Raw genomic sequence first — 23055 nt, 5'->3', positions numbered from 1 at the left:
ACTACCAAACCTCAGTGGTTCATTTCACAAACAGTTTAAAAGGGATTTTCTGTTCAGCTGTTACAACACTATATCCTACATGAAACAGTCATTTTTGACCATTGTGAGAATTAGGCACAGCATCCCTCACAAGTCTAGGGTAATGTGACTGAATCAGTTTTCCATGTCCATACACTATATAGTATAGTATACAAAAGCAACCATATACAAAAGCAACCATATGGATCCCAATGGTTTGTAACTGAGCTTTTTTGTGGGTAGAATTCAAATCAGTTCTATGGAGCTTGTGTGATCTTTGAGTGACAATTCAACGTCAATATATTTTATAGACGGTACCCGTTGGAAGAGGTGTTGCCTGGTGGGGGTTGCTAAGCACCCAGTAGATTTCATGTCAATAATTGTTTTGCAACTGAGCTCTAACAATGACAATGATTGTTGCCTGTCACCAACCCTCCTCTCCTATTTCTAGTTTTGTTTTCTTCAAAATGGAAGTGCGGAATGGAATGGAGTTCATCTCAAACCACAGAATGGAAGATTGACACCTCACTTTCTAGTTTGCAACATAAACTGAGGAGCCAGCTGGCTTCATTCCTCTAGCAAAATAAACCTATAGTAGTATTTTTAGGAGGTTCACCACTTACTCTGGGTTAAGTTACCCAGGCTTGTCTCTCAAGCACATACTTGGAATATCCCCCTGGCCTAGGCACTAATGTAGTCCTTGTAACACCTTCTAAAATGGAGATCAGTGACTGAATGGCATAGCCTGGGAATACCCATAAGAACCTTTGGCGAATTGGCTTTGGCTCAATTCCAATTGATAAGGTCTGCATGCTAACCAGGCTATGAATGACATGGAGCTGATTAAATATTGGGATGTATAACATAAAACAAAGGTCTTGTCTCTTTTGACATCAAGCTGGTGTCCACCTCTAGGACTATCTCTAGTTTAAGTGGCAAGAATTGATCACTGTGTTCTTGTGTTATTTTTTTATCCATTTGTTTTTTCCTCTCCCATTGATCTTTGGCCAGCAATCCTCTCAGCTGCGAGTGTGATGAGAGAGCTCTCCCACGGCCCCCTGAGGAGCGCAGGCTGAGGTGGGCTGTAATGGAGGGGCTCAGGCATGGCTGTGTCATCAGCGGGCCTGATGGAGAGCCGTGCGTGTCTCAGGAGCCCACTGTCACAGTTGGACAGGCAGAGAGACCAAAGCAAACCATGCGGCCATCTTCGCATTTATTCAAGGAGTACCCTGTTATGTCTTCTTAGAATGAAAGCGGTTTATCTGTATGGTATTTACGCACATAGTGGTGTGTTCCGCATCATCCAGCAATGCTCTCAAGTCTTTGAAAGCATAGTCAAGGTTGACATGTTGTGTTGGTCAGACTCACAATCCAGCGGTCCCATTTAAAGGTTCTCTGCTTTTTTATATCGATGTCTAAACTGACACTCTTTTATAATTCCTCAAAAGCAGAGGCCAAGTCATGCATAGCAGAGGCTAAGTCATGCATTCAAGACATGTATATGGCTCTCTTACTTCAAGCAATGTGACTCATCTCCTTCTTTAATATTCATAATAATAATAATAATGACATTATTATAATTATTACGGATCGACCACATTTATGTTCATAATAATAATAATAATAATAATTACATTATTATAATTATTACGAATTGACCACATTTATATTCATAATAATAATAATAATAATAATAATTACATTATTATAATTATTACGGATCGACCACATTACACTAATGTGATCACATTTCAAGGCACTCAATTCTCTCTAAAAGCATCAAAGTAGTCCTGCATGCCTAAAACACTTTCATTTGTTTCTTAATCGCTTGCACTCATTGTCCCTGTATGACATCTGTTATGCTACATGTCATCTATGAATATTCATGCCACACCACCAAGTGTGAGTCCAAAAGTTATTGTCTAAACAAGACATCTTGATTTTGCCAAGTAACCATGTATGTACACAACCTGGATTTATCTTCCTGACTTCACTGATTTCAGTCAAGCAGTCCTTGCCCCAACTTAAAATTAAAATCAAGACTGAGCTGCCACCTACTGCACACATGTTGTACTTCACTACTTGTGCCCAGGTGTGTTAAACCCATTAATTGCTACTATCACTTTACTTAAAATATTTTGATGATACACCACACACCTTCATAAGAGCCTAATTACAAGAACTGCAAATTAGTAAATCCTACTGACTCTACCACCTATATTCTTAAGTGATTGTGTATTTTTGAAACCACTTAGGCAATCAATTAAGACTCCAGGCTGGGATTTATGTTGGGAATTCACTTACTTCATCAATAGAATTCTCTAACTGTACTGGAGTGAAGTGTAATAAGCTACAAAGAACCCAAACCACACACCAAAATCAGATGAATCTTTCATGCGAGTACAATACACAGAGAAAAAACTGAATGCCACAAACCTCACCAGTGCTCCAGACTAACTTTTTGCATTGGTTGCACTGGCGCACCTAAATTTACAGTAGGTGCACCCACATTTTTCATTGCATCGCCTTCAATGCCACAATTCCAAGGTTCTATCGCTCTCCATATACATTCCATGAGCTGTTGTCAGAGCATGGAGGAAATTATATAGGCGCTCACTTATGACGTTGGGTGCACCAGTGCGACCAAGGGAAAATTGTAGTCAGAGTTAAACATTTTGGACGCACTCTAGAGCCCTGCTCACCAACAACCAACTACTGAGCCCCAAATAATGGGGTCTTAGACGACAAACTGATCTTAAGTATGCTACAAGCACAACAGAAAAATAGAAATAAATAGAAATACAACAATCAGATATGACCCAAAGTGGAAAATTTAATACTCAACAGAAAGACAAAGTAAGTCTACAATGTTGTCATACTGCTTGTAGACATCAGTAGGTCCAGTACTTCACATTTACAAATGTGTTCAAAATGTATTTACCTGTTAGCAATGCAGCTCACACATCTAGTACAACATCATATTAGGCACAAGGTGGAAAGGGAAGATGTGTGTGTACAGCATTGTATAGCTCTCCTCGTTATCAGGGTTTCATAGTATCTGTCTAAAGGTCCACTTCTTTAGGGCTGCCTCATAAGAGCTATATAAGGCCTTTATAAACCCTACTTCACAACAAAGTAAAAAAACAATGTCAACAGTAGTGAGTTCAATGAAATAATTCCTTTTGTAGTTCTCCGGTCATACGAACATCATTAACCATGATGTCAAACACAGTAGACGTGTGAGCAAAAGATACAGTCTTATGACCAAGTTATGTAGGGTGTATAAAGGCCTTATACTAGATTATAAAAGATGCCTTTTACAATCTACACACCTCCCGAGACCATAACTACAGCAGTGGGGTGATGCAGGACAAGTGGCCTAGGTTCTGGCAGCCCTTAAGCCAGCGCTGGACATTGGCGGGGGCCGAGGCGGCACTGGTGCCCGTCTGCAGGAGGCAGCAGGCGCACACAACGTCGGCCAGTGAGAGCTCGGCGCCCGCCAGCCAGGGCCCGCGGCCCAGCGCAGCGTTGAGCGCCCGAAGCACAGCCGCCCGCTCCTTGCCACTGCCCTCAGCCAGCTGGAAGAAGGCCGTGTCCACCCAACTGTCGGACATCGTGGCGGCCGCCGGGTCGTGGGGCTCCAGACCCACCAGGCGAGACAGGAAGCGCGCCACGTTGCCCTGGCCCTCGATGGGGCACATGTTGGGCACGCTGAACTTCATCTGGAGTCTGGGCACTGGGATGGACACAAACAGAGAAGCCACAGGGAGTCTTTAGATGACTAGGAGGCCAGTGATATGAAGTTCCTATGATAAGATAGTCACATCAAGACAGGAAGTTCATGGCCCCAGCTGTGGCGCAACTGGCTGGGGCACCTGCACCGTACGCCGGCGACCCGGGTTCGATTCCCGCCCCGTGGTCCTTTCCAGATCCCACCCTGACTCTCTCTCCCACTCGCTTCCTGTCATTCTCTACTGTCCTATCAAAATTAAATGCCCAAAAAGCCCCAAAAAAAAAAAAAAAAAAGACAGGAAGTTCATCTGGTAGGGTGTATAGGGTATTCAAAGTCATGAATTGTATTTGCTTCTTGAGATACATGGCTTACAAAGTCTAAATGTCTAAAACCTAGGTGTGTGACCCCAAGAACCCCCTGCAATGATGAACCTCTCACACTATATAGACAAAAGTATTGGGACACCGGGACAATACACCTAAAGGACCTTTTATGACATCCCATTCAAAATCTAGAAACATAGGACATCTATAAAAAGTTTCACCCTTCTGAGAAAGCTTTCCACAAGATTTTGAAGTGTGTCTATCCAGTTAATCCCAAGGTGTTTATACCTGAAGAAGACCTGAGTGGTCGAAACGTTGTAACTTAGCCTACCATTAAACTGGGAGCATACAAGACAGTGTGCGGACATCTTTTCTTCTTCCTACGTATTTGCTAGTATTCAGCACCTGTCGAGAATTGTTATAGATGTGCGTACATTTCCACACTACGATTAAGTGATTGTGTCCCAATTATTTTTGTCCTTATAGTGTATGTTGTGAACATAAATTTAAGTGTTGCATAATGGCGTAGGTTCAGTTTATTTCACATGGCATTTTTTCAGCTGATGTAAAAGCATGATAAAGCTAAGCTTGCAGCTTATTTCACCTAACAACTTGGCTACATGACACACAGTTGCAACCAGACTGATGTCTATTTCTTGCTGACACTCATATAGACAATGTAAGATTGTGGTGACAGTGTAAGATTGAAGACCCAATGTCCCTTCAAAGGCTCCTGGATCGTACAATACGGAACTCTCATTGACCCCATTCAGACTGCTGCCAAAAGTGGCCCAAATCAGACTTCTTCAGAAGTAGTGTGAACACTCAAATCTTGCCCAGATCTGATTTTTTCAAATCAGATTTAGACCACTTCCATATGTGGTCCTAAATCAGACGCAGGTCTGATTTTTTTCAATGCGGCCGCAGTGTGAACAACCAAGGTGGATTTGATGCGACTTTTACGTCAATCTACATCGACATTTGTCACAATTATGCGCCGCAGGAGTTAGCTGATGTTATTGTTCTTTTGCGCATGCGGGTCAGTTCGAAACCGCAAACAGTTCACACTGGAATCTGATATAGACCACATTTTAAAAGGTAATGTGAACAGCCAAACAAAAAAAATGGATCTGAGGAAAATATCCGACGGGGTCATTGTGAGCTCAGTTCAGTAGTTCCTAATGTAACTGTCTGTACTACCTCTCTGCATGCCCATGCCTTATCAACTCACCATCTTTCCATATGAGGGTGAAGCCCAGCTGGAAGCGCTGGCGTGTGTAGCTGTCGGCGTGGCGCGGCCCCAGGCAGTTTAGCAGCTCCGGCGGGACCGAGGAGACGGAGGAGTGGACATGGACAGTGGACAGCACGCGGTACCGTTGGCACAGGAGCCCGTGGAGTACCAGCAGGCTCAGCGGTGGGCTGGACGGATTGGCATTGACCACGATGTCTCGCAGAGCACCCAGGTCCTGTATGGGTTGAGACGGTGAACATTTAAACAAGACAAAGTATTTAATTTCACTGTGTGGAAAAAGTGGTGCGTATTGCTTTGCCCAGTAATATGCAAATAGACAGAACGAAACACTTAGACTCCAAACACTATAAGAAACTTCAGAGTGATTACAGGAAGTTTTGTGAACTATGCATGAGGTTATTAGAGTTCAACAGTGAACAATCGGTATTCAAAAAAACTTGGTGCCAGGTGTTTCGATATGCCAGCCAGGTGTTTTGATATACCATACCTTTCCCAATAATGAGTCCAGGTGTGCCACTTCTTTAGGCGCAGACATCATGGCAGCAGATGAGAGAGATGTTGCATCAAGGTCTGCATCAGGGGTGGTCACAGTCTTAGCCAGTCCGTCTACTGCTGCCTTCAACTCGTAGAGTCTGCGCAAGATATCATCCTGACGCTGCTCCAGAGCCTTCAGGGCTGGGTCTACCTCGCCATTCTGGTCGGACGAGACATACGGGCCAATTGATAAGTGTCAAGACTGAAAGCCATGTCCCAGTGCGTGGCTGAGAGTTTAAGCAGGAGGAACGTTACATAGGGGATGGACAAAGGCGTCTGCCAAAAAATAACCATAACCATGTTGAACTTCTAAGCGCAATCAATGTTAATCACACACACACAAACACGTTAGACGTCCATTTGACCAAAAGTATGGGGACTAATTTTCAAGTGCCTGCGCCTCCTTGTAAACACGGCAGAGCAGATTTACACTAAAATAGGTTATGTGGCCACCATTGCATTAGCAGGGAAGACCAAGGGATGCTATTGCTAACATTAGCTGAAATTTGACTATCCTAGCAGCTGTCGTGACTGGGCACCGCGATTAGTGAATGGCGTGCTTGCTAGCCCTGTAGCTCTTAAAGGCGAACAAATTCGACTCGACATGGGTCAAAATATGTGTTTTAGGGGCTAGCTAGTTAGCTAGTTCCAAAACTCGAATTACCTGTAGCACATTGTCGATGCAGCTGCCACTGCCAGGCTGTGCATGGAGGTTCGTTAACTTGTACATGCACGTCGGCAAATCAACTTTTATGTCACTCCCGGTGATGGGCTTTACCTGATACATAGACATGACTTCGGATGATTTATAAGACTCCCAGACAGAATAATTATAAAATAAAATGTCCTTGGAATAACTTTAAAACGTTATATAGATCATTACACACACCCCTTAGAAAGTGTCAAATGCTACCAAGGAGCCAACGCTAAGGGGGAAAGGCCTGTTTTCCTATGTACGTCATATCCGGCGAGTCTGAGCTTGGTTTTTTCAGCGCACGTAAGAAATTAATATATTTGTCTAAATCTCATGTCGATTGAATCATCTCAGAAGAAATAGACTCCCTAAAAGCAAACGATGTACAAAAAACAAACAAAGAACAAAAATCACCGCTACATTTAGCGGTTTAAGTCGACATGCGTCTATGAGAAACAACTTATAGTAAGCTATATTGTATATTGTAGTAACTTGTGTTTCATTCATATTGCATGGGTAAAACAATTAGGCCTAGGGAATTAATTTATTTAAGTTGTAATTCTGTGTGTTTTGGCAGATGTGTCCACTCTTTCTATGGATATTGCTTCCTTCTCCCACTAGAGGGCAGACCAATGCAGTGTTTTGGTGTTTTTCCTTCGTATAGGCCTACTAGCCTACCGAGTTGGGAAAAAACAGATGACAAAGGGATGTGGGAAATCCCTTACCTATAGCACAAGTTAACTGAAAACATCTCCTATGTATCCTATATCTGAAAAATACTACTCTACAAACTTTACTATCGACTCTCTACCCTAAGGAACCCTAAAGAGTTTCTCTGAAACTCTGAGTGTTAAATTAGGGTTTTAGTCACTCTCCAAGTAGGTTAATGAGGAGGCATTTTTGGCCCTGAATGGAAATATATGTGTGCGCATTTCAAGAATCTTCATATAGAGAGTGCTGCTATTCACTGAGTGTTAGACTAGGATCACTATCACTGTTGTTGGCTGACTTGGACACTATAAAGCACATAGGTTAAGTTGTTGGCGGTGTTCTAGTCATTTGTTAATCATTCTAGGTTGTTTTTTATGTCTTTTAATTATTACTCTTTATCATTATTTATTACCCTTTTATGATTTTATGTACTATTAGGCTACCTTTTGTGATTTATGTTTTTTATTCTTTACTTTTTAAATCATTCTTTCACTATTGCCCTTCTATGCTTTTATTTGCTAATACTATTTGCTTTGTTTATGTAAAGCACATTGAATAACCTCTGTGTATGAAATGCACTATATAAATAAACTTGACTTGACTTGACTAAACAGGGAAAATGGAATGTAGAAGGGACCCAAGGTGAGATAAGAAATAAAAAACAGAATAGGCTACCTATTTTGAAATCTTAAGTTTCCATTAGAGTTGGGCTGAGACAAGATGAGGGCTATTTTATATCTTAGAAATACTCCTGCTCTTGTCTCAACCCATGTCCAATTTAGCTGATAAATGTCTCGTCATTAAGTTTTCAGGGACCAGTGATCTACATTTAGTTTTTAACAAATCTCTAAAAAAGAGACTGATGTTGTAGTAATATGCTGGTGAAGGAATGGTTCCAGTTCCATGGCTAATCATGACTGTTTTGTCCCTGTCCTTTGGACTTCAGGGTTTCTCAGAGGGCATCAATTTATGCCACTCTGCCCCATCTGCTGCTGCCACTGAATCATGGAGCACCAGAACCATCTGGCAGTATGTTGTTTTCAAGCTTTGCAACTTTTTGGTAATCTCTCAACAAAAAAAAAACTAAGAGAAAAAGTTCTCCCCTCTATGCGCGTGCACGCACACACACACACACACAGACACACACAAAGAGAAATTTTTTGTTTTGTTTTTTTTGTTTTGTGAGTGTGCAAGTGTGGCCCAAGGTCCTCTCTCGACATGCTTTGCTTTCTGTTTTTAGCCTATGTGGCTAATGAGAGATTTGGTAATGGTTATTTAACCTCAACACAGGTCTGTGATATAATGCCTGCTAAACCATATAAATCTATGGTATTGAAAGATATTTCCAATACCAACATTCGTAAACACATTTATGTAGAAACTATGTTTAATGGGAAATATTTCAGTGTTGGGTGAAATGTTTTAATGTATCAGAGAATGTAAAACAATCCATGAATCCACCAAATTGATTTGATTTCATTTATTTAAACTCGAAAATCCATTGAGGGCAAAGCCCTCATTTACAATGATGTTGTAAAAGTACAAGAAATAAAACATTAGGACTTTAACAGAGGTTAGAAAAGGAGCAGTAAAAGAAACAACAACAAATTGATTCAAAATACAAAGGATGAACACCTTTTTGTTCTAAAGACTGTAATTTAACACTAGAAATTGAATGTATCTACTCAGTGTTTGAGAATAGAGAATAGAAGTCTTTATTGTCCACTACCAGAGCCGGACAGTAACAATTTTGAGGGATCTGTACTTTACTCGAGTATCATTTTTGGGGAGTACTCATGACTTTACTCAAGTACATTTGAGAGGCAAATATTGTACTCTTTACTCCACTACATTTCTATCCATTACCGTGAGTACCCGTTACTTCATCTAAAAAAAAAAGAAAAAAGAAAAATCTCGGAAACCTTCAATTTGTTGTTTCCCTCTCAAACGTGATTCGAATGTGTAGGCGCCACTGATTTTCCGCCAAAGTCAACTCCATGGTCAGATTTAGATAAGAGACGAAACCATGGACGAAACAATGGATGAAGACGCAGCAGGTCCATCCCAGGAATGTGCCAACCTGTGGCCCCACCTCGCCAGACTATTTCAATTTTCTGAACAAGTTAATGATAGTTTTCGCTTCAAGTGTTTAAATTACAAAATAGTGTTTTGTATTTAAAATACGTATTTTAAATACATGTATTAGAAATACTGCCCATCTCTGGCAACATGGTAAAAAGATGAAAATGACCTGATTTTACTTTCAATTCCTTTTACGTACATCCTCCAAGGTATTAACATTAACATTTTTCATAACTCCATGTAGGACGTTTCTGTACATAAATGTAAGCACTGTGGCAGTAATGCAATATTTAGAAAATGTAGGCTACTCTTGTACTCTTGATACTCAAGTACTTTTAAAAACAAGTACTTCAGTACTTTTACTTAAGTAGACATCTGACTGTTGTACTTTTACTTGTACTTGAGTCAAATTTAGCAAAGGGTATCTGTACTTTTACTCAAGTAATAAAGCTGTGTACTCTGTCCGCCTCTGTCCACTACTGTGGAAATTCGTCTTTGGCCCCACAAACATGTAACACACACAAGCAAGACTACACAGCAGGTACAACAACAACAACAACATAATGCAAACACACACAAAGACTATACAGCAGGTACAATATATAGCAAGCACAAACAAGACTTCAAATCAGGTACAACATATAGCACACACAAGGAAGTCTACACAGCAGGTACAACATATGGAGACATGGAAATGTGCAAAAGAGGTTGATGTCAAACAGTAAATAATATAAGTTAATCAGTTAATCATAAAACTCAAAGATTATATTGATTTAGCAAAATAATAGATGATGGTATAAAAGATTTCTTAAAAATGTTTCTGCTTGATGTATAGGTACTCTATATCTTCTTCCTGAAGGGAGTCTTCCAAAAGTGTGATGTAGTGGATGTAAAGGATCCTGACTAGCTGTAGGGCTTTCCTCTTAGTGTGTGTTGTGTGTTCCACCAGCTGCCTCTGGGGGTTCAGTGTGATTTTACTGGCCATATTTATAATTTTGTGAGTTCACTTTTGCCTCTAGCCCCTAGATTGCCATACCAGCATGTGATGTTGTATGAGATGACACTTTCCAGCAGACTGGTGTAGACCATCCTCAGGACCTCTCTACTAACGTCAAAACTGTTAAGTTTTCTTAAAAGAAACAATCTTTGGGTTGCCCTTTTAAAGATATGATCTGTATGTTCCGTAAAATTTAGATTATGATCTAGGATAGTACCTAGATATTTAAAACTGCAGACAACATCAACGTGTTGGCCCCCAATTGTAACTGGCTGACATGTAGGTATTCCACCCCTAGTATTGACCACAAGTTCTTTGGTCTTTGTGGGGTTTAGGACAAGAGCACTTTCCTCACACCAGGCCACAAGGCGGTGGATGTGATCAAAGTAGGCCCTCTCCAGATCCCCATTTCCCCTAACCATTAAACCGACCATTGCCATATCATCGGCATATTTAAGTAGGCTAAAATGACTATCACAGATCTGCAATTCATTTATATACATGGAGAATAATACTGGGGATAGAGCACAGCCTTGAGGCACTCCAGTGTTTAAAATGACCTCATCAGACATGGTACCCTGTACAGAGACTTTTTGAGGACGATCAGTTAAAAAGTCCTTAATCCATAATACAAGGTGTCCATTTGTGTCAAGTTTTGATAGTCGTTTTAAAAAGAATGTCAGTCTTGACCGTATTAAAAGCTGAGCTAAAATCAATGAATGGGAAGGCAAACAAAGTGGAGCAAACCTGTCTCCTAAACCAGTGGTTCTTAAACTGTGGGGTCACCAAACATATTGGAGGGGGTCGCTAAATGATTTGCAGTCTGAATTAAACTCAATTGAAAAAATATAATGTCCGCAACACTGCTTTTGACCCAGCAGGGTCGAAACGTTGCCTGTTGTGCATTAAATAATTGGGAGTCAAAAGCAGTGTTGCGGACATTATATTTTTTCAATTGAGTATAGTTTTCTTTTGCCCTGCACCTGCCAGAAGGTGGGATGTGCACACAATAACTGTTTGCTGAACAGTCTGAATTAAAGACATTTTTTCTAAAGGTTTTTAGACCAACCTGTTTTAAAAACTGGGATATTCAGTAGCCCTAGATGTAGGCTTCCAATTCACAGTGTTTCCATAATGTTCCTCAGAAAGTGGATACTCTGTTAATGCAAACTCTTGCAATGATAAGCTCGAAGATGCTGTGCTGTATAAGATTACAAGTGACAGAACACTATGCAGTCCTTTTTGCCAGAGGAACGCCATTTAAACAGTGGATGCTAGTTATCTTTTGAATGTAATAAATCAGATTGTCAAAGGCTGCCATTGACATTAATGCTTTTGGTGTTGACATAGCCTACCTATGAGAGCAGACATTTTCTGCCTCTGCTTCCATTTCACAACATTTTGAAACCAAATTTTGCCGGTTGGAGAGAAGGGGGTCGCGGGCCTTGGCCCATGTTTTTTGCGGGGTCGCCAGACAAAAAGTTTAAGAACCACTGCCCAAAACCATAACAAAATAGTTCCAGCTAAACACTGAAAGCGGAGGACAGGATTTTGGGGCAAGGGGAGTTTATTAGGGTGAGCTTGCTCTCTGTTGTTTTGTCTGGTGTTTGGTTCAAATATCAGCAAACATCTTTAAGTATTTCTGTAGTGCTATTTTATATTGTTTTAACTAAAGTTCTATGTTCATTTAGTGACTTCAAATTAATTTGTTGACTGGTTGAAGAATTGTTGAAGAATATCTCCACCTGATCACCTGCTAAATCCTGTTTATAATATAGCAATACTTGGACATAAAGAGTGTATTGCTGGCTTCATAGCATAATTGAATAGAAACTAAAGACCCTGTTATGTAATGAGGAACATTCATGTATATTCTAAAATCATTTTTGATCACATTTTACACCTTGCATGTGCAAAATGTAAGTGAAAGTTTTCATGTGTATATATGCAAGCTTCCTTGATATACACAGGGCACCTCATAGAAAATGCATGTAAAAATGTCCACAACATGCCAAGTGCTCAGAGTGCGATTGGACAGACCAGACATGGGATACCCTGGCACAGTCTGCCGTGATCAGATCTCTGGTTGGTGTAAACAGTAGCCAGTGCAACTTGGTCGCAAACTTACACTGTTTGCATATTGCATGTTGTTTACAGGACACAAGATTTGAGTGGGACAATGGGGACAAATGTAGACAAGGACCATGCATATCAAATGAGTTTAAAATGTACAGGTCAGATAAGATGTTCAGACTGCTGATGCAAAATTGTGCTAGATAGGTAACTGGACAGACAGATGCTAATTTCTCATATGTGTGTCTCTCTATGTGGGGAAGTATGTGTGTGTGTGTTTGGTGTGCCCCTGGATGTGGTGAGTGTGTGTGTGTGTGTGTGTGTGTGTGTGTGTGTGTGTGTGTGAGAGAGAGAGAGAGAGAGAGAGAGGGAGAGAGAGAGAGAGAGAGAGAAAGAGAAAGTGAGGTGAGTGCCTGTGCACAAGGACATAATATGGGATCAGGGTTGTGTTTTAGCCGGTATTGGTGACAGTTCAGTCAGCATTGCCCTGGAGCGTGGCATGATAAGTGCCTCCGGTCGGCTCGTTTCCTGCTGAGCCATGGCCCCTCTCCGGTGTGGACGCACACTGTGAATGACTGCAACCGCTTCTTTGGGAAACAAAATGGATTTGGAGAATGGAGGCTAACCTCAGAAAGGCAACACACTTGCAAAGGCTGGTGGGATGCCAAAGAATGAGAAAGAGAGAGAGAGAAGGAGGGATGAAGAAAGGGAATGTGATAGAAAGAGTGAATGAGGATGGATGTAGAGTGCTTTTTGGGCAGCATCATTTCTCATCAAGCCTTCACACTCTGTGATGTAAAAATAGAATCACTAATTCCAGAGAAAAGTAGGGGATTTGGTGACCATATGGTGAAGTCTATCAACTCTATTTTTTTTCTTTTGGCAAGAATGTGTAAAAACACAACAGCACTCTAAAACGTATCTCAAATAGAAAAAATTCTTCAGCTACAACCCCCTGCTGGTGATGACATCCCCCAAAACTCACATATTTTAGTGATTTTATAGAAAATGGCCATTTATTTGTATAATATATTTTTTGGAAAATAGAGAGAGAGAAAGACAGAGAGACAGAGATAGATACTGAGAGGGGGAGAGCTGCAGTGAGGGAGAGAGAGAGAGAGAGAAAGAGGGAGATTTAATTAAAACGCACAATTGAGTTTGGTGTTCCAACTGCTTGTTAGCTCTGAATTATTCACCCTCCTGTGTGGTTAGCTAGAGAAGTGACAGCCATGGCACAGACACAGTGCATTGAGGTAATAGGGAGATCCTGTACTGCTCGCGCGCCCGGATGTTGGGAGGGGGAAAACTGAGCCCAGGCAGCCTGAACTCGCTCGCAAAAAGTGAAGCGGGGGTTAGTGTGATCAACCTGAGCCGTGAAACCCATCACAAACTGAAAGTGACCCCGGACGAATGGCTACACACACTCACACTCAGTTACTATCGGAACAACCACACCGACGTGTGCGCTGTCCTTACTGTACACATTGCACACCATAGCACCTCAAACCCCTCACACACAATCCCATCCGATGGTCACTCATGCTGACAGTCTCAACACAGCTCTGTAATTTGCTATTATCTCCCCTATACATAATAAGATGTTATTCATCTCAACTACAGGCATCCAACCACAGGTGGGCAATTGGGGACGTTTTGGTAGGTCACACCTCAATTGAAACCTATATTTATGGTGGAGTTGCTTCTTCACAGCAGAAAGGTGTTTTCCAAGTCTGCTCTGCTCTGGGTTATTACAGTGGAGAGTAAGGAAGCTGCTGCCTGTTCTAAAGTTCCTCATTCACATTCATTAGATCTATGTTTGCATTTCAAGGCCTACTGCCTTCATAGCAGAAGCTGAGATTTAACCCCCCCCCCCCCCCCATTATTCCCCTTTGTCATGCCGAAACAAAAACTTTGCAAATATTAAATGTCCACTTCTGTTGAACTCTGCTGCACAGTGCATAAAACATGAGTTCTAGCAGCCAGAATTCATGGCATGCTATTCCAAGAAAGCACGTGAAAATTTCATGACGCACCTTCCCGTGCTGAATATCAGGTGGCTTGTGGAGACTCTGGCTACTAGATTACCTGACAGCTGTGTCAGAATTTCTAGGGATTGGCGCGATGATGTCGCACGAAAAAATGTCAAAATTTAGACATCCATGGTGAAGAGCACTAGAAGAGCACAACAAATCTCAAAAGTCGCCAGTGTTTTGTTATCAGCCAGAGGATGGGGTGGCCCATTAAAGATTCAGTTAGACTTAATAAGTAAGGTGAGCCTGACACTCCTTTCTTGGTATTAGCTTTTGGTGACAATGGAGGCCGGGGCCATCAATTATTGACCGGAGGTAAGGCAGAGCTATAGCGCAGTCCGAGACTGAGGTCTGTTGGAGCGGCATTGGCGGCTCATCGCCTGGCCCACTCGGCAGGTCTCGCTAATTGTGTCTGTGTCACAAAGGAAATTTGGCCAACATTACTTATTTAGGTAATTCTGGGAACCACATGATTAGAGCCGGCCATCAAATAGTTTCAGAGAGCACGCTTAAGTTACAGCGTCGGTAATCCTCTTCCGTCGTGCATGCCGACGTCGACCCCGGTGTGGCCGCCGCTGCTTGGGTGCTAGGGCTCGAGAGAGGCTGTCAGGGCCTACAATACTGTTTGACATGGAACTGTTCATATTGCAAACTGTGCTTAGACTTGGAAATTGAAGGAGAGGAGCCCTGATTCCAAAAGGACTCGCCCTTTTAATTATTTGAGTAGTTGTCTGAAAATACTCAGTTGTTAATAATATTGAGACTTTACCATCTGGATCCCTAAACTAAAAAGCACCAGAGGGACACCCAGTCTTGCACCCTAGCAGCACTCCTTGCAAATTGTGTGTGTCTGCTTTGAATTGTTGGACACAAGGAATACAGAGAGATGTTCAGGTTCAGAAACAGGTCAAGAAGACATGCATTTTTGTAGCATGGATGTTGCATGAGATTGCTCTGATCCCCTGCAATCCTTTTACTGTGGCAGCACAAACAATGCAGACATCAAGAAAGATAATGGTAATGAATACTTCAGTCTATTTACTACACTAAAACCCCCACATAATCACAGATTACAAATATTGCTGTCCAAAACAAAAACAAATTCTTTGGATTTAATAAAACATTTTGACATAAAAGCGATATTCTCTCAGCTATACGTGATTGCTCATGGTGTATTACAGATAAAAAAAGATGTGACCATGTAAATATAATACACAGCCATTGCGCCAATACAAATATTCACCTTGGCACGTAAGTCTTTATTCTGTTGTTCATACCTGAGGATAGACATGTGTGTGCACAGCTCTTGGATTATTGCTCTGTCATGGTTTCCTTGGCTCCTCTGTGAGTGTGTGTGAGGGTGGGGGGTTCCACACTTGAGGCTGTGGATCATGTGGGTGAACTATAATGGGTTTATGACCCTTTTGACCCCAGAAGCGATGGCTGATAAACAGGAAGGAAACTGGACACAGCATGATGGGATAGTGTGACAGGCAAGGGCAGAGGAGCCAGAGAAACTGTGACTGTGCAATAATCCCAGCTCAGTATACACACACACACACACACACACACATGCACACATACACACATACATGCACACATGCAAAGCCTGACCCTCTGGCCTGTCCTGTCTCTTGTCTGTGGTATTTCATTTTCTCTCTTACTCAGTATGACCTAAATTTACTTGTTTACTTATTGTTGTTTTTTAATCAGAGATTTAGATTTTTTGTTTATCTGTTTTTTTTATTTATTTGTTCTGTGCTTGTTTGTTTGTTTGAATGTTTTAATTGCCTGTGAGGGTTTACCCTGTTTGCATTTTAATTACTGCCTTGCGTTCAATTTGCTGAGTGTGTATGTGTGTGTGTGGGGGGGATTAAAATGAAATCTGACTGCCTTCCAGCTGTTGACAGGCAAGGAGAGGGTGGAGGGACGGGTCTCAAGACGCAGGTCACTCTGGGTGTGTCCCTTACCCGTTTGGGCATGGTAATGAAGGGAATGCCCATTAGGTCTATGCAATTATGTTTGGATTTAGTGTACAGTGTGCTATTAAGTTTATCAAGACACAATTCACTAGCAGCAGTAGGCCATGTTTGTATGATCTCACAATACAATGTGGAATAGGTACATTGTTTATGGTAAAAATAACATTTACAGGATTTTACCAGCATCAAGTATGACTGCTCAATCCCACATGTTGATAGATGCGTTTAAGTGCTCTATCTGTCTGCACTAGATATTAAAAAGCATGATAATGTCTTTAATCTTACATCTCTTGGAGGGCGTTCAGTATCCTACTGAGAGCTGAATAAATTGACAAAAGTTAGCAAAATCGAAACATATCATTTTTACTGGCTCTGGGTAATCGCTCTCTGATCTTCTAATCTAATACCAAACTGATAAAGGATACTACATAAAAATGTAACACTCAAATCTGAGGAACAGGGTATTTTTGTTTTTGGATCGTCCAGTGAAAAAAGCATTATCGCATGGCGTGTCAGAACCTCTTCATTACCCAATGCACAGCTCTCGCAAACTGTGCCAATATGTGAGTTAAGCTGTCACCGACTTAGAACTGATCAGTTGTGCTGCTCTCAGAATCTGTGTGCTGTGCCAGAATAATGAATGCCAGCATGGATTTGCACAAAGAGGCTTATTGACATGTCAAATGTGGTTGAATATGTACTGTATGGGAGTATACAAGCATCTGTGTGTGTTAATCCTTGCATGCATGTGTGTGTGTGTGTCTGTGTATGCATGTATATTTATGCATATGCATATGAACCTAGGTCTGTGCACATACAGTATGTGTGAAATAGTCTGTCTGTGTTTTGATTTGTGTGCTGTCTGCACGGAAAAGACATCTGATAGAATATGGCACTTCACCAGGCCACACACACCCACCCAGACTGAGCTCACAGCTGGACTTAAGGCATGTGGATAATGCTAGGGTGTGCTGTTGTTCTCTGCCGGCACTAATTTTTGCCTCTGCTCAGTCAGTTGTATGTGACTATGAGTAAATGGTTTGGTGTGTCTTCTCAAACTGTCCTGTCTCAGACGTTTTGGAGTGCAGCCATTATATTGTAATAGTTTTTAAGCAATCCGTGTCACAGAAGGTGCACTCAAAATTGAGAAATCACAAAAGCATAATCAGGGGCAAAAGACCAAGGACAACATTTTCACACTCCGTCTATAAAAATCGAGTTAAATCTTTCAGTCTTTTTTGAATCATGTGAAAGCTTTTGACACTAAGGGTGTGATTTAAAAAAAAAAGAACAGAGCTCTGAAGTGTGTAGCCCTATGTTTGCATCACATCCATACAGACTATTTAGCCCCAGATCCTTCCTGTGATCTAATTTGCCAGTGTTACACCTTGCACAGTTTGCACCTTGCACAGACACAGGGGAAGCTGACCTAGAAGGTACAGCATTGGGTTAAAGGTCATTGACAGGATACTTGTGTACAGCAGCTTTAGGTTTCACTTGACACAAAAGGCTTGGCTTCCTTTTTCTTTCAGCCTAATTACAGCACAGTACACCTGTCCTCTGCAAACATGACATATGTCACCACATTACCCAGTGTCTGTCGGCATCTTTACCAGTCCTATGTTCTCCAACTACATCTAGTTAACTGTGTTTTGTTTTGTTTTGTTACAGTTTGAAGTCTTCTAACTGGCCATATCCAGGCCCAGAATTGTCAAAGTGTGAATGTGTATTCACAAAAACTCAGATCAGTGCTCAGAGAGAATTAAGAATTACCCTGACATGAGTAGGATTATTTTAAGTAGTTTTAAAAGTACACCTCGTACAAGAAATATGATATATACACAGTTGGGTTTTTTATTTTTAATGAATTTATTTGTGCATTCCATCAATGTATTTACTGGTGGTTTACATGGAGATAATGCTGTAGCACCCTGTCTAAAATGTATTACAAATGGTGTGTATGTGGATTCTCTCGACTAGCAGCCTCCCAAGAAGTGTTGTCCTGATGCTTCAGAAGAGAATTCAAGTAAGATGAAATGTAGAAGGGCGTTCATGGGGGATGAGGAGGAAGAAAACCTGTTTGGTTCAGTTGTTCAAGACATAACCATGGCCTGGAATTCTGTAGAGAAAATGAAAACTTGGAATGAGTTATAAGTTCTCAAGACTGAGAAAACAGACATTGATATGATTTGATAAACTTTCTTTTTAGCAGAACTAATTCCTGAAAATTGCAATTAAATCTTTATGGGGGAAAAAGGACATGGAATTGCCTGATGTGATAGGGCTGTAAGCTGGTCCAGTCCTTGTATCCTTGAACACCCCATACATCTTATCTCGCAATGCACAGTTACTAATGTGCAGTTTGCTGCTTTAGTTTGTGGCAACAACTGTGTTGTAGGGTGATGTCTTAGTTTCATCTTCCAAGCCATAAAAATCCCCCAAAACAGGACCGTCCATTCATTTTGGACACAGACATACACTCACCGTCTGCTCCGATCTTGCCATCACCATCTCCATCGGCAACACTGAGGAAGGCCTTGGTCTCCTTCTCAGTTAGTACTCGTGCTCCAGGTGAGAACTTCTGCAGGAAACACCTGCCAGAAACATGCAATTAGCTACTGCTTTTATGCCATAATGCCCCTAACCTCTAAATAAATGAGTATGGAGACCTTCAACTGAAGTGGCTTTTGGGAGGTATGCAATAGTTTAGACAAATGGTAGTTTTAATATTGGTTTACTTTAAAAGCATTACACAGTTTAAAGACTATAGAATTGTAAGTATCCTAGTGAAATATTACTTTGGCATGTTTCCTTCTCTCCTATATTATTTAATTTACTATAGGAAATTATATTTTGAAGGATCTCTATCTAAAACAAAAATAGTGTTTTGCTAATGCAAAAGCAGAGCAATATGACCCCAAACAGCTGTGTTTATCGGCACTGTTTGGGTACACTGCACCCTGAAATATGAAAATGAGTTCACAGTGGCAGTTCAAAACAGATCCAATGGCTTAACACATTGAGATACTGGGGAAGATAAAACTTACTTCAGCTCTCTCTCCTCAATGAAGCCGTCTCCATCATTGTCAATGATGCCGAAGACGTTCTTCACCTCCTGGGCACTCTTCTTGGTCAGACCACATAGCTGGAAAAACTTCTTACAGTTGAAAGAATCTGGGGCTGCGATGGAGAAAATACAGAATAAACTAGTCCATATAGCCTTGTCGGGAACACACAGACATCCAAAATACTTTTTGTACAACACGTTAATCTCCAAACGTCCATTCCCCGATTGTGTTCGAAGTTGTTGTATTTCTGTTCCTGCGACATTTCCATTTATAAACACTTTAAGGTTTGGTGTGTCATTGTCTACTCTTTCTTTTGGTGAAAGATGCACCAATTAAATTCTGAAATCTAGTTAAGGGAACAATAACGATGTAAGTGGAAGACGATACCTTGGCAGTCCTTGACGGCACTGTCGATGGCATCAGCGGAGAGGATAGATGAGATAGACATTGTCCTGTTAGAGAAACAACCAGTGTAAATAATTCAGGCTTTTTTTCATGCCTAGCAGTAACTATAACCGAACATTAAATCAACTTGTCTAGAAAAACGATTGGAGATGGACGTCTTGCAACCATCAAAACGACATCTTGACTGCAGAATAATCTAATTAAGTAATAAATAAATAGGCTGTGTGAATTCAGAAACGTTAACACAAAAGCATCGTTTTTGTAGCCTACAGATTTTGTTTAACGCGTCAAGCTTCTTAAATGAGAGTATTCACCCAGAATTGTCCGATGCAGCTTACACAAATTGTCTCAAAACAAGCAAATCCAAAAAGTTTCGCTATACAGAACGTCAGGCGGATCAGAACAGTAGAATTACAAAAATGCAAAAACTCTTGTCCCTCGCAAGCTCATTCTGGAAGCCGATGGCAGAAACGCATCCTAGGGACAGCCAACTAGACCTGCGGACAGTCAAACGACAAGTGTGGATCCTACACACAAGCCCACTTACCCCCTTTGAAGTTTTCGCCGTAGGTGGTCGAACAGAGAAGTAAGGCTGTGTGGTGACTGTCTGCCAAGAAGGATTTATATAGGTCTGATTGTAGTGACAATAGGCAATTCTTAGGTTACCTGTCTGCGTATCAAATTCAAAAGGCTCAGCTCAAATTTCTTACCTAACTAATTAACCTTTACTATTTATAACCGCCTGAGCTGAGTATGGATGGGCAAGCCCTCAGACATCTGTAATGCACAAATGGCAAATTAACCAATATGCTCTGTCTCAGCAATGCTCACTGTCCAATCCCAAAAGGCTGTTTGGGATTCTCTCTTTCTCTCTCTCTCTCTTTCTGTGTGTGTGTGTGTGTGGGTGTGTCAGCAAGTAAAATACCCTTTATAAATCAATATAATCCAGATTGCTCTAACACAGATATTCCTCTTTACTTGGCTTCTGACCATTTTTCTTTGATGTTAATTCATATTACAGAGTTGGTTGGTGACAGACCTGTGGTTGATTACTTATTTCTATAAGTTCAGCACTAAGTCAGATGCCATATATTCACAAGTCTCCTGCAAACTTCTAGATACAAAACAGGCTACAATCCCATATTATCATTCTCAGTATTTCACTGCACCCAGTTTAGTCAGATGGAGTCAATTTATCTCCTGATCTTATGCAAGTCCAATATACTTTGTCGATGGCCACATACGTGTATACTGTATGTTGATCACAGAATGTCATGGCAGTTCAACCTTCTCATCTGGTCCTAAATGGGAGTGCACTGCAAACAGTAGGCTATCATTTCTACAGGATGCTGCTGATTCAGGGATGCCAGGTCACCTTCTTTCGTCAAATGCTGCCTGATGTAATCTGCGCGGCAAACTCCCACTGACAGTATAGAGTGGAGTAGAGCACTTGCAACAGTATAGTGGCAGCTCCGAATGGTCTTTAGCAAACCCACTCGATTCAGGAGTTAATTCCATGTTAACTGACTACATTTCTGTGTGAGACAATGATATCATCTGAGAGTGGGAGCTAATGCAGCAGATTAGAATGAATGGCTTGTTGTATCTCTTTTAGCATTGTGCTGTATGCATTGCAGTAGGATAGTGTTGACAACATGGTGACATTCCTCAGAGATGGTGAATACAGTCATGCATGCACAACACTGCTGGAGGGCTCATAGAAATGCCCTTGTAGCTGCCTCCACTGTTAGGTGATACAGCACAGGGACACCTGCCACCCAACGCCAGACATCTCAAGTGCTCATTCATCAAACTCTTCTAAACAGTCATTAGAGCTCTCCCAATCAACCCCTCCCTTTAGTACCACCATGCTATTTCCTTACATGAGAATTAAAGTCTAGCTCCTGACATGAGCTGTATCTTACTGTGGAACTCCCTTCTCTCAACTATCTCAGCTAACTCCTTTTATTTTAAATTATAATGTCTAGGCTTATAAATTGTGACAGCATTGTATTCGTTAGTTAGTTGCATTACATATATTTTTAAAGAAGAATCTATTGAATGAGAAACAATGCAGGATGCGGGAAAGATGTGTAGAAAAATAAAAGTGAGCCGTCTCTAAGGTTCCTCAGCAGAGCCTCTTTCTTGCAAGATTTAATTTATGTCCTTACCTGACGGATAAAGTGATATCACATTATATTATACTGTACATTTGATTTACAGTATATATATATATATATATATATATATATATAGCAATATACACATGGCTAATGCAGGGAATGTTTTTTTGAGATATTTTCACACACACACACACACTTATATTATGTGTAGGCATATATACACCATAAAATCAGTGTTCATGTGTATCATATTCACTTCAGTAGACACTGTAAACACACTATACAGTGTATGCACACATTGCTTTCATTCAAAATAAGATGTATTTGGACACACAAATGATTCTACTCAATGCCAATGAGAAAGATTATGTTGACTTCAGGGAAGCATATCCATACAACGGGTCATATTGAAGTGTGCATATCAGGCAAAATATTTGTATCTTATTTTTTGCTGTTTTATTTTTTCACTATTACTAAGTGGGCTCTCAGTGTAAGAAACTCACCCAATAATGCAATTAAAGTAATACAAAAGGCCAAGTATTTAATATAATTTTATCCAAAGTGACTTTTACAGTAATGCATTGGCCAGGAATCTGCTTGCAAAAACGCAGAGCTAAACACTGTAACACAAATACGCACAATGCACACAATGACAGCAATAATTAATTAGGGACAGGCAAAGAGACACTGTAAAAAAACCTCTTCCTGGTGTTAAGACAGGCTGCATGCCTCAAAGTATGTGTGGTGTAATGTACATTGTAGGGTGGATAAGATATGCTACATATGTCTTACTAAAGATTCAAGGCAAATGTTGTGGTTCTGCAAATGTGACCTTAAAATAGGTCAAATTGGACACCTGTGGATCAGTATTAGAGCTATAGTATCCTAGTAATAGCCATGTGTTGTTGTCTCATTTGAATTTAAAAAAGTCTTTACACCTTTTGTTGTAAGCTACCATATACATGTACAGCATTTACAGCAACGTAAAGCAACATGAATCTAACATAACTGTTTGGTTTTGAAATATTTA

General features: G+C 40.9%; 2 protein-coding genes across 3 annotated transcripts; both read right to left on the bottom strand.

Moving 5' to 3' along the window:
* Positions 1 to 2831: 2831 nt before the first annotated feature.
* aimp2 (aminoacyl tRNA synthetase complex interacting multifunctional protein 2) lies at positions 2832 to 6785 on the bottom strand. Of its 2 annotated transcripts, none has more exons than XM_076265170.1 (4): positions 6525 to 6785; positions 5814 to 6020; positions 5306 to 5540; positions 2832 to 3754 (listed from the first exon to the last, which is right to left on the bottom strand). In XM_076265170.1, exons 1-4 carry the CDS (start codon positions 6651 to 6653, stop codon positions 3366 to 3368), a joined length of 960 nt encoding a protein of 319 aa, XP_076121285.1. In that variant the 5' UTR covers positions 6654 to 6785; the 3' UTR covers positions 2832 to 3365. The 2 variants fall into 2 exon arrangements, with proteins under 2 accessions (XP_076121285.1, XP_076121286.1); XM_076265171.1 differs by having other exon boundaries at positions 6639 to 6785.
* An 11592-nt stretch (positions 6786 to 18377) lies between these two features.
* pvalb8 (parvalbumin 8) lies at positions 18378 to 20289 on the bottom strand. Its single transcript, XM_076266815.1, has 5 exons — positions 20217 to 20289; positions 19885 to 19949; positions 19477 to 19609; positions 18914 to 19023; positions 18378 to 18548 (listed from the first exon to the last, which is right to left on the bottom strand). Exons 2-5 carry the CDS (start codon positions 19943 to 19945, stop codon positions 18523 to 18525), a joined length of 330 nt encoding a protein of 109 aa, XP_076122930.1. The 5' UTR covers positions 19946 to 19949; positions 20217 to 20289; the 3' UTR covers positions 18378 to 18522.
* Positions 20290 to 23055: the final 2766 nt, after the last annotated feature.

This window comes from Alosa pseudoharengus, unplaced genomic scaffold (assembly GCF_046254945.1).
Source record: "Alosa pseudoharengus isolate Yale_2024_CS ecotype anadromous, Long Island Sound unplaced genomic scaffold, YU_APseudo_1.1 YU_APseudo_1.1_scf_4, whole genome shotgun sequence".
In the NCBI taxonomy this organism is placed as follows: Eukaryota; Metazoa; Chordata; class Actinopteri; order Clupeiformes; family Clupeidae; genus Alosa; species Alosa pseudoharengus.
The sequence above is the reverse complement of the archived record's forward strand: the minus strand, read 5'-3'. Positions and strand labels throughout refer to the sequence as shown.